This window comes from Balearica regulorum, chromosome Z (assembly GCF_011004875.1).
Source record: "Balearica regulorum gibbericeps isolate bBalReg1 chromosome Z, bBalReg1.pri, whole genome shotgun sequence".
NCBI classification, from domain to species: Eukaryota; Metazoa; Chordata; class Aves; order Gruiformes; family Gruidae; genus Balearica; species Balearica regulorum.
Window position 1 is genome coordinate 48,344,103 of NC_046220.1, and position 16,838 is coordinate 48,360,940.

Genomic DNA, 16,838 nt, shown 5'->3' on the forward strand with positions numbered 1-16,838 from the left:
CACTTTTACAACACAGATCCTCAAGACTGTGTTGGTGTTAGGTATTTGTAACTCCTCCCTGCAGACTCAAGATATGAATGAGTTTTCATAATGAGTTACCAGGCATGGCATGGTGTGCTCTGTGTACGGTGTTGAAATTTGTTGACATAAATGACTTTCTCAACATGGTAACACACTCATGTGATTAATTCCTGCAGCTAAGGATGAGTCAAGATGACAGTAAATACTCTTGCAGCATAGAAGCCTGAGGCACTCAGTTGAAAAAGTTTCTAGCACCGAGACCCAAATCTCATAATAAGGCTTCCAAGACGTATCTATATAAACCATGAAAACCATGGTTGCTCATTCAGACCTGTTGAAGCTTTTTTGTTATTGTTTGCTAAATACTAGTAATAGAAGAAGAGGGGTCCATGATCTATGGTAATCCAGGCAGCTGTGGAGTCAGAGATCAAATGGTACATAAGAGGCCCCTCAGTTGGCTTCAGATGTTTTGGGAGGTCTTGGCTACCTGCAAGGAAAGAAACTTTGAAGAAAAACAAGCTTCGTTTTGAGGGTCTGGAGAAGAAAGCATGTATTAGCAGCAAGTGACAAGGAAGTAGGGTTCATTATAAGTCAGTTATAAATCAGCCTATTTTTGTGGAGGAGAGATCTAAGAGGGCGGTTGATCCCACTTTAAAGCAGCTCTAAGGCTTAATCCTTACCAAAGTTTTGTCTCTCCCTGCCCAGATACGCTTTGTGCATCTTACAGACCTCCAGACTACAAATGGCACCTAAGACTGATTACTTGTCTGCTCCTGCTGAAAGCACCTCTGGATCCTGTAAGATGTGAAGGGGGCAGTCAGCTCTCAGCTTCTTGAGAGGGTGTCCACCAAGATGGATTTCAGCAGGCAGTTTAATAGGAGATATATATATATATATAAAAGTGATGCACAAATGCAATTGCTCACCACATGCGGAAGGAAAAAAACACCCTGATGCCCAGTCTGTTTCCAAGCAGCAATGCCACCTCCCAGCTAGCTTTCCCAGTTGTATATGGAGCCTGACATTATATGGTGGGGAATGTCCCTTTGGCCAGTCTGGCTCAGCTGTCCTGGCTGTGCTCTCCCAGCTTCTTGTGCACCTGGCAGGGCGTGGGAAGCTGAAAAGTCCTTGTCTTGGTGTAGACACTACAACTACTTAGCAAGAACTAGAAACGTCAATGTGTTACCAACATTATTGTCATACTAAATCCAAACGACAGCACTATACTAGCTCTATCTCAACTGAAACCAGGACAATGCTCTTGGCCCTGGATTTAATTCTTGGGAAGGGGAAAAATGAATTTCTTCACTAGAGAGAAAACCATGAAGCCTTGCCAGCCTCTATAAAGAATCTCCCAGGAATCCTCTGATGCCAAATTCAGGGATGTCTTCCCGTATTTTCATCTGACCAAGAAGTAGAGGCCAGAGTGGTATGGTAGAGGTGGTAGAGGTAGGCATGGTATGGGTCTCAAGCAAAATTTCTGTTAATATCAATGGACCTATTGGTCCATTCCAATCCAATGGTCTAAGGATTTGAAGCTGACTTGTGGATGCACAGTAGCAAGATTAAGCTGCTAAGGGAATTAATACCATCTCTCACAAGTGGCAAAGAAATACATGAACAGAAAGTAAATTTCTTTTATATATTTGTATGTTGCTGTGCATACACAGATATTCATAAACAGCAAAAATAAAAGGTGCAGAGTTGGCTGCTAGTAGGAAATGGCTGTCTTGCATGGAGGGAGGTGAATTGAATTTTCATATGAAACATGAAACAATTCAGCAGAAATATGAGCTATCAGGAAGCTAGATGTGTGTAAATATAACTTGGGTTTCTCTGTGGATAGTTTATATTATTTACATTTATACAAACTAGCTCCCATTTAGAATAGTTAATGCAGCAATAACTGCAGAGTCCGCTCTGCTCTAAGGTTGATGTCACTTTTGATGTTACCCTTTCTGGATGTGTCATGAATGAAGAGGTGTCAGACAGACAAGAATATAATTTATATTTATTTTCCTGTTTCAGGCTCTTTGTTGTTGTTGTTGTTGTTGTTGTAATTTGACCTGTTGCTTAGTACCCAGCTGTTTCACCCTGGGGAGAACTTAGTATAAAATAAAGTTCCAAAGTGCCTGCCTGAGAGAATCTTGACAAAGAGTTACTTTGCTAAAAATATAGTTTAATTTTGTTTTTGACTCCAAGTGGTGAAGGTGATTTAGCTATTGGTTAAGCAAAACATTTGAATATTTTTCTGAAGGTTTTTATTTTCAGGAACAGACTTAAACAAAAAAAAAAAAGAAGCAAAACAAAAAAAAACCCCACACTGTCAGAAATTTAATTAATTTCTCACAGTAATATACTATTATATTTTGAAAAAGTAACTAGTTTTATAAATTCAAAAAAAGCACTAGTCTAATAATGAAAAATAATGAAATCATGGCATTCAAAGGATGATAGTCCATACAGTCCTCCTAGCAGGGGATTTAAGTAGTTGTTAAGGGAGATTTGTAACGCTAACTAAATTGGACGTATTCCTTAGTGTATGCCAAGGTGAGCTGTGCATTTCCACTGCCAACATGAACTCTTTAACATGAAATATGTCTTGGACTATGGTAATGGGAAACTTCCCAAGATTTCACACATTTCTTGATAATCTCCATGGAACCCTAACACTTTCCATATGTTTTCCTGGTTGGCAGGTGGAGTGGATACAACAGCAGGTGGTTAAAAGAAGGATAAAGAGGGATTATAAACCTGGTGGTACCCAATCCACTTATTTCAATGATCCCAAGTGGCCAAGCATGTGGTACATGGTAAGTACATACAAGGCCATTGGCTCTGTTTTGTGCTAGTGTTTAGCTGTTTGCTGTGATATTTTGAAAAGGGACAGAATAGTATGTTCAGAAAAAGCAAATTTTTTTTTAATGTAACTAATGAAGGTCTGTAAACTAGTTACAAGTATTATAAAGAATTCCTGGTGGGCCCTGCAATAGGAAACATTTATTAATGCATTCATTCATGAATGCTTCCTATTGCAAGATGTCTTGGGAATTATTTTTAGAGGATAAACTTTTCAGCAACGAGAAAGGAAGGAACTCAGCCACAATCTGCGAGAGCAGTGAAACCACTTGTTTTCAATGTGCTTAATTCACTGGCTTCAACATCAATGTGATATAAATGCCTTGTGTCCTGAAACAGGAGAAAAGAGCCGCGAACATTGACTGTTCAGTTTTATGATTACACTCTTTTTAGTAATGAACAATTACATTGTTGAAATAAATGGATTGATTGTGCTGTTTCCTGTCTGACATGAGTTGCATATTTTCTGAGCAAATTTTTATTTGTTTTAATCTCATAGTCACAGTTAAAGGCTGGAGTGAAACTTTTGTATTCATGGTGATGTTAAAATATCCTCATTTTGCCTAGGAAGGTGCAAATCATAGAAACATAGAATCATAGAATACTTTGGGTTGGAATGGACTTTTAAAAGTCATGTAGTCCAACCCCCCTGCAATGACCAGGGACATCTTCAACTAGATCATCTTGATCAGAGCCCCATCCAACCTGACCTTGAACACTTCCACGGATGGGGCATCTACCACGTCTCAGGGCATCCTGTTCCAGTGCCTCACCACCCTCGTCATAAAAAATTTCTTCCTTAATCTAGTCTGAATCTACCCTCTTTCAGTTTACAACCATTACCCCTTATCCTATCACAACAGGCCCTGCTAAAAAGTCTGTCCCCATCTTTACTGTAGGCCCCTTTTAAGTATTGGAAGGCTGCAATAAGGTCTCCCTGGAGCCTTCTCTTCTCCAGGCTGAACAACCCGAACTCTCTCAGCCTGTCTTCATAGGAGAGGTGCTCCAGCCCTCTGATCAGCTTCGTGGCCCTCCTCTGGACTCGCTCCAACAGCTCCATGTCTCTCCTGTACTGGGGCCCCCAGAGCTGGACGCAGTACTCCAGGTGGGGTCTCACGAGATCGGAGTAGAGGGGGAGAATCACCTCCCTCAACCTGCTGGTCACGCAGCTTTTGATGCAGCCCAGGATACGGTTGGCTTTCTGGGCTGTGAGCACACGTTGCCAGGTCATGTCCAGTTTTTCATTCACCAGTACAATGAAGAATTGTATTTAATAGGCAATTGACTCCAGTTGACACGTCTCCATTTTGACTGATAAAAGACTTGCTCTCATTCTCTATAGTTCTGTTGATGTAGTTCTAAATCCCTACATGTTGTTTCCTCAGTACCTCACCTGTGTTGCTCACAGTAAGACACTCAGAAGGTTTTATGACTTGGTAGATTGAATTGCTTCATATAGGAAGGAGAATATGCCTTTCTGGCAACAATATGTAAGATAATTTTCCTGTAAGTAGATACTCTCTTTTCAGGTATTTTGTTTCTTTCAAACATTAGTTTAGTATTTCAGGTGAATGAAGAAGATTGTCCTAACACAGCTTCCAAAATATTTTGAAGTTTTTATTCCTTTCATTCTGGCTTGTAATTCATTGTTGCATACATTGAAAACCAAAAAATGTCATAGGTAATTTGTAATTAACAGTAAACACTTCCTGTTAGTAAACTCAGTCAGAAGTCCTTATCATCACGTATACATGAGCATGTCATCAGTCAGAAAGTCTAGATTCTTTGCTATTCAGTTTCCTGAATTCTTGTATTTTAATGAGAGGCTAAGTAATAACTTTACTTCCAAAATTCCTCTTATTTTTATTAAGAACTGTACTACTGACTCTTCTTCTCCAGTAGAAAAATTGTTCCATATTACTTTTTTTGAGCTATTAGAAATCTATGTCTTTCAGGCAGTAACTCTCCTCATAGAGTAGAAATCTATTTCATTTCTGTTTTATTGCAGTACTGGGTCAGTGTAGCTAAGAGTATTTTAGCAGTTCATTGTCCACTTTGAAAACAGCTTTTATCCAAAATGTAGGGTTTTTTCAATTGTTTGTGAAAGCTGTATTATTTTGGGTCATGGGATCATAGCAGGTCTTTTTCCCAGTGTATTGAAATGTGTATACTTGTCTGTCTCCTCTAATATGCATGTTTATTCAGTCTGCCTATCCTATAAATACGCGCATAAAATGACAGGCAGATTCCAGTAAATGGCAGTAGATAGTGCGATTGTGTCCTGTTAGTTCTCATTTAAAAAAAAAAAAAAATCAGCATTTTTAGTTAAAACTAGAAAATAACAGTGATTTATCTTTGAGTATTTTGCTGTTACTGCTACAGACTTTCAGCTCTGTGTTATACTAAAAAGAAGGAGGCCAAATTTCAAGAGAATGATAGTAGTTAAGCAAAAGCCCCTATATATCATGTAGAGTAGCTTATGTAATTTGTCCTTTGCGCTTCTGGATTTGTATACAGGGTTTTTAGTGCCGCTATAGCTTTATAGTGGAACTAGATTAGTGGGGTGATTTTTAACTAATAGATGCTTATAGCAGTTGCCTATAATTTTGCTTAAGAAGGTAGCGGTCTCCTACTTACAAATGAGTTTATTGCCTAGCCACACTACTTCACAGCTGTCCCACAATTTCCAATCTAATACAGAAGGCGCTTTACGGCAGCAAACGGACTTTACTGTTTGTCTTCTGCAACTTTAAGAATATTGTCATTTCTATACCTGTGGAAGAAAGTCCTCACTTGCAGACCTTCTGGGAAGGGAATGTTCCTGACTGATTGCATTTATCTCTACTGAATAACTCTGTGTATTTGCAGTATCTTTAGTGGTAGTGGTTCACTGACATTTTGTCGAGAGTGATCAGTAAAGTATTAGTGAGTACACTATTTCAGCAGAGAGAATAGCTAAAAATATGTGAATGGGTTGACTTCAGGACTGACTTGGGTCATTACCAGATATCCTCATATGACTGTATTTGTGATTGTAACCATGGCTACATTTGTTAATCTTATTTGTCTTTATAAGTTGAAGGGAAAAAAAAAAGGAATTCGAGGTTAATTAATGGTTTCAGGCATTGCTATGTTAGAAAGAGGTTTTTAGGTTGCTGGGTGCAGATGTGTTATTGAGAAAGTAATAAAGTATTATCATGTACAGGTTTGTGTTTGGATTAATAAGTAACTTTGTTGTAGGTTAAGATTGATACCTTTGGCCGTTGAACTGGCATAATCTCTAACAGGCCGTAAATGTAGTTCAGTTTTGTTGACACAAATCCTTTTATTCAAAGACTTGGTCAAGCAATTGATGTTTTTCCTCCTCCAGCTTTTTCTTCACAAGTACCATCTCTAGTAATGTTAGTTGTCTGGACTAGAAATAATACATTTTTGTTTGTGTGATATCCATGGCAAGAAGTTGTGAGGGGGATTCAGGCCCTCTTTCTCTTTTGGGCCATCACGAAGTTTAAAAGTATCTCTCAAGAACTATTCTGTGAACAAATTAAAAGGTCTTTTAAAAATTAGACTATTTTTGTGTCCATTTACTCTAAACACATTCCTAGAAAGAGCAGAGAGATTAGAAAGACAGTTATTTAGCACCTCCTGGTTCTGTGGAAGTTGAAGCAAACAGAGCTTCCAGAGCCACTCATCACCTGAACAAGTATACTTGTACTTTTCATTACCAGGGGATTATCTATTGAGAAATCACAGCTTCTCATGCTTTCCAATAGCAAGGAAAAGGCGATTTTCTTTTGACTTCCCTCGTTCAAAGCAAGGACAGTTGGAAAAAAAAACAACTGCTTTATCATGACCTCTGAGGCATCTGTGCTTAAGAGTAAAATAGAATATTTTTATAGATTATGTAACGTGTAACTTCACCTGTTCAACTGTTATTCAAAACTGACCTACAGAATTGGGTCCAGCTTGCTCATAATGAACTGATATCAAAGAAATAAAATCAAAGGGAAAGAAAGTCCCTAGTTCTCCCTTTCTAAATTTGGAATTAGTAGAGACCTAAGTCCCTAATGCCATCCCCAGAGCTCAGCTATCTTTGTATCATCATGTTATACCTAGTAAATTTCTTCTTTTTAATTGATGTTGACAAAATAACCTGTTTGTCAATAACTGGATGAACTATATACAATCAGTTTGCATAACTGCAAGAGATCAAAGTCAACCCTGAAGCCCTACTGCTGTCTTAAACTGTTTTACTTAACTTGTAATAACAACAGTGTCTTCGGAATGACTAAGGGGACTTTGTGCTGGACCAATTTCACTGTACCTGCCAGTTGGTTTAATGAATTTCCTCATCTTGCCTGCATGGAAAAAATGGTCATAAAAACTAGAGAAGGTGAATGTAAAAAAATTAAAAATATATGCAAAGATGTCATCAATATAACTAACAGACTTTAGTCACAAGACTCTCCTTGCTGACAATTTCTTCCTTCTCACACTTCAGAAGAGCTTCGTAGTGGTCAGCTGACACTGGAATCACACAGGCACACAAGCACACCTTTCTGCAGCTGTGATCTAGCTCTGCTGTGATGCTGGGCTTCATTGCATATTTTTTTGAAATAGAATGTAACTGCAAGAAATTAATTTAGCCATTGTTTATTTTTTAACAAACCATTGTTAGACTACAAAGACGCTATGTCTTTGCAGGCACTTCAGAGAGGCACAAGTCTTTCTCAACACTGGTCAAGGATAATCCTCTCCAGTACTGTTATCATCCCTTCTATTGTTAATTATAATTGCTAGTGCTGATAGGATGCTCTAATATGGAGAAGTTTTCACTTCCTACCAGTTTCTTCCTCTGCATGGTCTAGTTATTCCTGGGCAGGAATTGAACATATGATAGGATATTTCTCATTATTCCTTCTTTCTAGACATAAAACTGTGCTTTGGGAGAGTAGGTGGATTTGGAGGCATGCTAAAAGCAGTTGACTTCACAGTCTTGTGTTTGGAGCCCAGAAGAGGGCTTTTCTAAAGCTGCATTGTACTTCTCCATAGTCCACTAGTTTTCTCTGAGATGTAGCAATATAATGGAAAAGGACTTGTAAGACAGTATAATTCACGTAGTCTTTTTAAAAAATAAGAAAAACATATTAGGTAAATATAATGCAATTCAGTTGCTGAAAAAGTCAATTTTTCTTACAAAACTTCTGAAAAGATAATCTAATAGAAATCTGTAAACCTAAGAAAAGATACAGTGCCTGGCTGTGGTGTTTCTCCAACTGCTTATATTATGACTTAGATCTGGGGGCTTTTGGAAGAGCATTCCCAGTTTCCAAAAGTGAACTGAAAGGACAAGCAGGTGTACAAATGCAAAGTGGTTTAGGGGATTCAAATTGCAAGAGGATTATAGCAGTGCCAGCAGGGCACAATAAAACTGGGTGACTGAGCCACAGTGGAAACTAACATTTACAAATTACTTGGTGAATAATACTTGGTGAATTACTTGGATGACATAGCTATATAATACTGTTGCACAATCATAGATGTAGTGTGATGTGACTGAAATTTTTAGAAAGCTGTTGAGGGTAAAAGACTTGCTGAGAAGCTTAACTCATCAGCCAGTATTTATCAGTCATCCTTTTATATTTGCACCGTAAGATTTCTGGTGTAGACAAAATATAATTTATACTGCAATTGAGACCCGTCCAAGCAGACTGATGAGGTCGGAATTGTTTGCATCTAGGGCTCGCTGCCTTGAGCTCTGATGCTGAAACCAAAACCCGGGAAAAATCGCTTATTTTTCACTTTTAGTGAGGACTGTGAAGTCAGCATTGCTTTGAGCTTCAACAAAGGGTCTGGTGAGTCCAGCTTACTTTGTTTCTTCAGAAAACTCCTCCAGTACGCTACATAGTGCTCTCCAGTTATACCTATGAGCTCCCAGGTGAGCTATACTAGCATTCACAGGGGGGGACAGACACTCCTGAGCTGGCTGACACGGTATAGTTGACTCTGGATAGCAGCCAGAATGGGGCTAATAAGCCTTTATCAGCAGTGAGTAATGTGAGTCTCCTAAGGTCCTGTAGCCATGAAATAAGGTGGAGGTGAAAGAGTTAGACAGGCCAATTGCCTCCCTTGTGCCGCTGATGAGATCTGTGGGGAGTTGGCTTATCTTGTGCCTCTCGTCCAGCTCTTAAGTGTGAGTGGCAGAGCAGAGCAAAGGATTTTATGTCCCTGGCCTGGCCCTTGATGAGGTCAGCTAAAGCAAGCAGGACTGTGGAAAGAGACGGCGGGGACAAAGGAAGGAGTGACAGGCACCTGATGGGACAGGCTGGAGCCAGGCGGAGAGAGGAGGGGTCACACCAGGTCCGAGTGCAAGCTGGGGTACAGGGGAGACAGAATTTGAACAAATTTCACCTGCCACATGCTAACAACACAGCAAATGAATATGTGTCACCCTCCTTTACAGCCTCCTAAAAATTTGTTTCCACCCTACCTGTGCCAGGCATTGACAGCTAAGGAAAAACCTCACTGTTTTTGTTGCCCTCCCAAGAACTGTTTTCTTTCTCTTGCCATCTGTGCAGTCGGAGTCAAATCATTGTTCTTTCTGAGGTAGCATGGCATGCTTCTAAGTGTTTCGCATATTTTGTAACTTGCTTTGGTTGTTGCATGCACTTTTTGTATTTGTGCTTTTTATTGCATGAAAAGATTGAGCTTTTGGTGTTACAGAAAGTTAAGAAGACAATCTGTGACTTAACTTCAGTGGAAGCACTGCTAGAAAGAATCAAAAGTGTGTCAAAATATTACCTTGCAAATCTGTATATGGAAACACACCTCTTGTTCTCTGTGGGCAATGTAGAACTAGTAACATAAAGTCAGGTTATACACAATTTGATCTAAATTAATTTCCTGTTGGAAGATGACAGCATAGTTTAAGTAATCAAAAACCTGTAGAAGTGGATTTATCCTTATCTACTGAAAAGATACTGTTAGTTCAACTAGTTTAGCAAGATTAGCAAATAGTTTAAAGATAGAATGACCAGGTAGGCTACGTGGTCTGTTCCTCTGGGACATTCAGTTCTGACTTCCAGATAAGCAGCCCTGGAAGTGCCCAGGAAACACAAAATGGAAGTCAGCACTGTTCAGGGGTTATGCCAGCATTTTCACTGACCCAAGAAGCAGCAATACAGAAATCATTTCCATTCTTGCTTTGGGAGAGATTTTCCTGAGTGCCAAAGATTTGGTAATAAATCATACAGCAAAAACACACAATCCTCTGCCTATTTACTACAGTGATTTTATCTTCAGAGGGAGAGTATCCACTTTTATTTTCCCTTTCAAGAATTTATTTAAAATGGAATTTTTTTTCTGGGCAACAACTGAGTCATGTTAAGAAACTGCAGGTACTTTTCTGTATAATGTAATTTGCGAAATACCATTTGTATATAATATTGTGTTTTTCTGAACTGCCTTTTTCTGATGAGCTTCTGCAATTAGTAAGGAAATTATAGTGCCACAAAATCTTTGCTGAATTTCTAATGAGGTATGATAAATATCTGCCTTTAGCTTTAGTTCAAAATAAACAACTAACTATAAATTATATGGACTATAAATGGATATAAAATCACTAACATTAACAGCTGTAAAGTGTGCCATACTGGGGCACAATTTGATGTATTTTAGTTTTTTATCTCTCTTCATGTATATACAGAGGTCTACTTTTTCTCTTTTCAAAGGAGAAGGAATTTGTGCGTCATTACTTTCTAAGACCAGTTTTCCAAGAACTGCTTAGTTAGCTACCCACTTTTCAGATTTTTTTGAAATCAAAATCAAGTAATATCAAATAGCAAAGCAATTTATTTTGTTGTGCAATACTGAGTATTAACATTACTGAAAAAAGGAAGAGCTAATTTAACTAATTGTAAAAAATACCACCTTATTTCAAACAGTTACTTTATGTATTTTTTTGCTATTGTTTGCATACTAAAATTGCAGATACTTCAGGAAAGGGATTGTTAAATATTATATCTACTTAACTAATATTTTATAGCTTTTTTTCGCATAAAGAACACCATACAAACATCAGGAACCCCCAAATGACCAGAAGTACACAGCCACAGTACAGAAGGATCGATTCTGAAGCTTGCCTGTCTTGTGGTCTGATTGCAAAAGAATGAACTGGTGTGACATGTTCAGTTTGCCCTCATCAGAAGCAAACTCATAACCTATGAGAATTATATAAATTTCTGACACAAACAGTAACTATATTACTTCCCAGTCAGAGTGCAAAAATTAGTCTTGTGCTTCTATAAAGCAATTTCCTAACTGTTCAGTACAGCAGAGAGCCTGATCTGTGTAGTGTCCTTTGCAAAGGAGAAATTATTCAGATCTAGGATGTTAGGTCTCATACCAGTCTTTAAATATCATTACACCCCTCTTTACTGAAGACAGATGCCATATGACACAGGATACCATGAGAATGGGGACATCAGAACTCCAGCTTTCCTGATTCCTGCATCCATGCTCTAACATGTCTTCCTGTATCTCACAAGCAGACGTTGTGACTAAAATTACAAGTATGCAGAGGACCTTAGTTCTTACTGACTCTTTTTTGACCTTAATTCGGGCTCCTTTTTCAACCATGTGTAAAGAAAAAAACCAACCAAAACCAACAACACCCCCAGCCTCCCCCCTGCACCCCGCCCAACAAACAAGCAACAGAAGAAGCAAACACAGTGAGAATGGAGACTTGAATAGGCTTTATGTGATCCCAGCTGCTGTAACACTGATATCCATGTATCCTTGATTAGCTAAGTCCCCATCTATATGAATTGACATGTGGATAGAGGAATTAATACAGCCTACTTAGAAAGTGTTACAGCCCTTACATCTTCGTAGGGAGTCAATCTGCTTACAGAAAACATGATCCTGGAAAAAATCCCTGAATTCTTGTAGCGCAATGAATTTGCATCTCAAGACTTCCTGAGAGCCCTCATCTGATGGTGAAGTTTTCCGACACCAAAAACAAGCTCAAGGCTCTGTGTGTCACATCCTGCAATCTACAGTATCTTTGCGTCAGCTTCTCAATTCTGTCCCCATACCTTGCATCATCTCTTATGACTACCTGAACTGCAGGGACAAAAAAAAAAAAAATTAATAGAGGAACGGGGAACGGGATTAACTTTTCTGACAACACTGAAAAGTTAGATTGGTTCAGCTTTCTTGAGGATCTTGACACTCAATTTAGGGTGTCTACTCTCTTAGTTTTGATTTCATTATTAAGTAGCATTTACTACCCTCTTATAGTTTTCATTTTTAAAACATTGTCTCCATGCCATCTGCTCCCACTCCAGATTGGTGATGAACTACTATGTAAGAGGATGAAAGTATTGTGAAAGTGAAAGCATTCTTCTGCTTCATGTCTGTCCTTTGAAAATGTTTGCCCAAACACACTGTAACATTGACCCATTTTCTGCTTAACAGGGAAGTTGCGTGATACTGGTGAGCGAGAACAAAAATCTGAAAGGTTCCTGTCTTTTAAGCCCACTCATGTTGGGCATGTGGTCTGCTTCTGTTTCTCTAGTACTCAAAAGTTTCAAGTATTGTCCACACTGCCTGTAGCAGCTTTGATCTTGTTTGGGACCTCAAGCATGCTGATAGACTGAGACCATGTTATACATTGTATAAACTATTATTACCACTGAAACATTCTGAGTACTTACTCAGTAGATAGTCTCAATGAATGAATCTACAAGGGTGGCCAAAACCACTTTGTAAGCTTGGTTTGTTACTTTGCCAAGCCCTAGAAAAAGTCTTAGATTGTCTTAACATTTGAAAGACTCACACAGAAGATTTATCCCACAATCTAACAGGAAAATTAAACCTAAGGCTGAGCCATTCATCTCTTTTTGCCACTTAACAGGTAAAAGTTGTACATATGAGTGTGACTGTAACAGGTTGTGACGCACGTTGCCTCCAGGCAGGCTCTAAGCAGCGGAGATGTCCTGATGCAGTTATGTTGAATGGGGAAGGACGGGAACAATTTACATGTCTGTATATATGTTTAGATAAAAAACCAAAAAAAAATTCTAAGTCATCACCATTTTTCTTTTAGGCAGTTGTGAATAGGGGCACTACTAGGAAATTGATTCAAATAGGAAACTTCAAGGTTATGCTGCATCAAGTTGTCCATTTGATTCAGGTCTTGGTGTTGACGGAGGGACAAGGAGAAAAACATAGAGTAATCAAATAAAACATTTATTGTGAATGGAAAAGTTCTCACCGAGATTTTTGTTTTGCCCCTTGTATCCATGTTAAATCCTGGCATCCATAAGTCGAAGGATGATAGGTTAACTGAAAGTGGCTGAACAGGAAAAAAAAAAAAAAGCTGGTTTGGCTGTTTACAAGAAAAAAAAGATAAATCTTTAATGATAGAGTGGCTAGTTGCAGCAGTGCTGTTAATGAGATGCTGTGCAACAAAGTACACAGGCACATGATCAGATCTCATGTGCCTCACTGGATTTAGGCATCCACCTGAATGCTTTACAGATCAAGGAAAGATTTAAGCGTATTCCTAAACTTAAGGATGTACTTAAAAGTTTTCTTAATTTTTTTCCAGTGTCCCCCAAACCAACATTAATTGGGTGCTAACTAGCTGAAATTTTGTGTTTAAATAAGCCTGTTACTACATTGCGATTATTCTTAAGTTGGTTTTGTGGCTTGTTTTCTGTCAAGCCCTAGATCTATACAGGAATTGACCAGGGTGTCTGTAACAAGACTCCGAAATGGATCTTCACTTGAATCAAGACAAAAGCCTTATTTATTTTATACAGTGCCAAGGTTATAAAAACAAAACTGACTTTCTCCTTGCTTTTCTTAGAAACTTTTTTCCTTGAAAAATCTTTACCTTTCATACAAATAGCAGAGCAACCACATAAACTTGTATTTTTCTATTTTAAGACAATCCATACCTATGCACAGAGATGCTCATCAATTAAAATCTCTAGATTTTGCTTGAGGAGTAATAAAAAATTTTTTAAAAAAAAATTGTCACCCACTGCTACATGTAAAGGTCAAGGAAGAAACAAATTGAAAACATCACCTGATTTTAACAATTCATGTCAATTCTCTTTCGACATTATTGCTTTGCATATTTAATTGAGTTTAATTCATAGTAATTAATGTTTCTGTGCATATTTAGAGTGGAGTTCAGGAGATGCTTATATTTGAAGCGATACCGAAACTCCATCTCTAAGTATCTGAAAGCAGTTAAATGGGAGAAAAAAGTTTATTTCTCCAAGGTTGTACTTCCCCCTGAGGTTTCTGTGGAGTTCCTGACATGGAGTTGCTTTAGTCTCACAGAAGCCAGCATCAGGGTCTGAACTCCTTGGGTTGATTCTTTTCACAGATATGACAGATGATTGTATGATCATTTCATTTGACTAACAATCAGTGCAGCTGGTAATCTGCAATCATAAGCTCAGAATTTGTAACTAAGCTGCAGTTGGTTTTCAGTAAGACATACATATATTAGATAAAAGATCAGATTTGTAAAAGACTCACATCTATAAGAGCATTGTCTTAATGATTAACTATTAAAAATCTTACACCTTGTAGTTGCATGTTTATCTTGCTCTGCACTCACCTTGTTAGGCCATTCTTTACTAGATTAAAGAAAGTTACTTGCATGCTGCAATCAAGTCGTGTCTTCACTCCCTCTTAGATAAAATAAATTCTTTGAGCTTGTTAAGAATTACTGCAAATTGTGCTTGCAGCACTTGGTTCAGAAAACAAGAAGCAAGGTTTCATTGCTCATTTTCTAAGAGTGTCCTTTTTGACAATACTAAGCACATGCACATATCATTCCAGGGATAGTGTAATTGCTGTTATTAAAAAAGTGTGTTAACCCACTTTTCTTGCTATCCCACTGCTTAACTATCGAGGAATAATACGTGGCTTCATAGAGCATCTTCTTGAAGTTGTAGGTGACTGTCTACCTTACATCTTAAATTTTCTTCACCATTACTGTTTCTGAACACTTTCTCTCATTTTACACCTTGCACTGTCAGTCCTATGTGCATATGTATGATTTTATGTAAAATTATATTACAAACACACTGCTTAAATAGGTTCATCTTCGTAAATGATCCAGATAACTCCTTCCTACTCCACTAATTTCTGTGTCATCAGATTTGAGAGTGTGCTACAGTAGAATGTCATTTCAGCTTCTCTGGACTACAGGGAAGTATTGTAGCCTCTTAAGATTTGAGACTTAATGATTGCACATGCTCAGTAATGTTTCCTTAAAAAAAAATCAGTATATCTGTTCAGCCATCATAATGGCATCAAAGTACAAACTGATATGTCAAATCCTCTGTTAGCTTCCTTATGAGTGGCTATGTTATTAAGTGCTTGTGGATTCATACTATGTCTCTAATGGATCTAAGGATCTCATTACAGTTTAATTAAATAAAAATGTTTTTCTAACACACTGCCTCATACGTTTTCATGGTGGAACATAACAGTTGAAAAAATCAATGAGTTTACTGGAGGTACATTATCTTTCCCTGAGAATTCCCCCTTTTACTTGGAAGTCCCTTTTTGGCTTTGCAGTATATTTTTGGCACACGTTCATGTTCAAATAGTATTTTCAGTTACACAGCAGAGCCAATAGGAGAAACAAAACAAGCAAGGAAAAGAAGATTCATTTACAGCTGAGATTTGAAAATGGAGACAGCTGAGAGTCAGAAGGCCAGCTGACAAGAGTCACAGAAGAGATGGGTAGAGACGGTAGGAATGACAAGGAAGAATGCAGACCGCAGAGAAGAGGAGCCACAAAGAGTATTTTTTAGTACTTACAGTAGCAGGAAAAGTGATGGACGCAAAGGAATTGTCAATGCTCATAAAATTAAGAACTCCTACCTTAAGTTTATATATGACTATATAGTTTTCCCTTCTGAAAATGCTCTGATAGTAGCTTTCTTTACTACTTTCTGTGTCTTATCTGTTGGTTTTCTGGGGTGTTTTTTAAGATACCTGCAAATGTTGAGGCAGTTGGCATTAATGGGTATCATTTCAAAGCTGAGACTGCCCTATATATAAAGTCTGTATGAGCCTGACAGTCATGAATGTGATTTTCCTCCAACTCCCAGTTAGACAGATTACATTTTTGAGTCTTTGATGTGCATAAAAGGTGCTTATACTGAGGTTATATATTCTATCTATAGGAATACATTCCTCTAGTATCAGTTCAAAATTATGTTCTCAGATCAGTTCCATATATTCAATTACTTTATATGCAACTGGGAGAAGTTCCTTCATAGTACTGCTGCAGTCAACACAGTCTAGGTGTCTTTAGTGATAAAGGCAGGGGTTTAGTTTGGCAGCAGCTCCTCAGGTTCCTTAAAGTCCTGTTACTAGAAAGCTCCATAGACATTGGTCTGTGTCCAGTTCTCCATGAAAACAGTGTGTGCAAATATATTAGACTTCTCCAGAACCTTTCTGCAATATCTATATTTTCTGATATAGCTTAAATCCTGAAACTCTGCTGAGATTTCCTTTAAGACCGTTTGCAATTTTCACAACATTTTAAACATTCATTGCCTATTTTGCACAGTCTTTCAAGTGCAGCTGTGTCATATGTCCCTGGACTAACCTTTTTCAACATTGCAGAAGGAATTTAACATTTAATCAGCTGAGCCAAATTTTCTAAGACACTGACAATAGTAACCACGTGCTACTCTTTTGCCTTATGCAAAACTTTTAGTTGTTTTTTGTTGTTGTTCTTGAAGAGCCTTTCCTTTTCCTTCCCAAGCGTCCCTAGATTTTCTCAAGGCTAGTTCTCTCATTTCTGCCAGATGATCTCATCTGCAAAATATAACTAGCCACTCCCTCTAGTGGTTTGGCCTTATCTTCCCAGGTTTCTCTTACAATACACAGTGGGCCTTGCATTCATCAAGCATAGC

At 38.1% G+C, this 16,838-nt stretch overlaps 1 protein-coding gene across 2 annotated transcripts in view; it reads left to right on the forward strand.

Annotated features, from left to right (window-relative positions):
* The window catches only part of PCSK5 (proprotein convertase subtilisin/kexin type 5), a 261,481-nt gene that overhangs the window by 50,460 nt on the left and 194,183 nt on the right, over nucleotides 1-16,838 (forward strand). For both annotated transcript variants that reach the window (XM_075739243.1, XM_075739241.1), the window contains exon 3: nucleotides 2,721-2,834. In XM_075739243.1, the coding sequence (XP_075595358.1) occupies nucleotides 2,721-2,834 (114 nt within the window). The remainder of the gene's footprint in view (nucleotides 1-2,720; nucleotides 2,835-16,838) is intronic.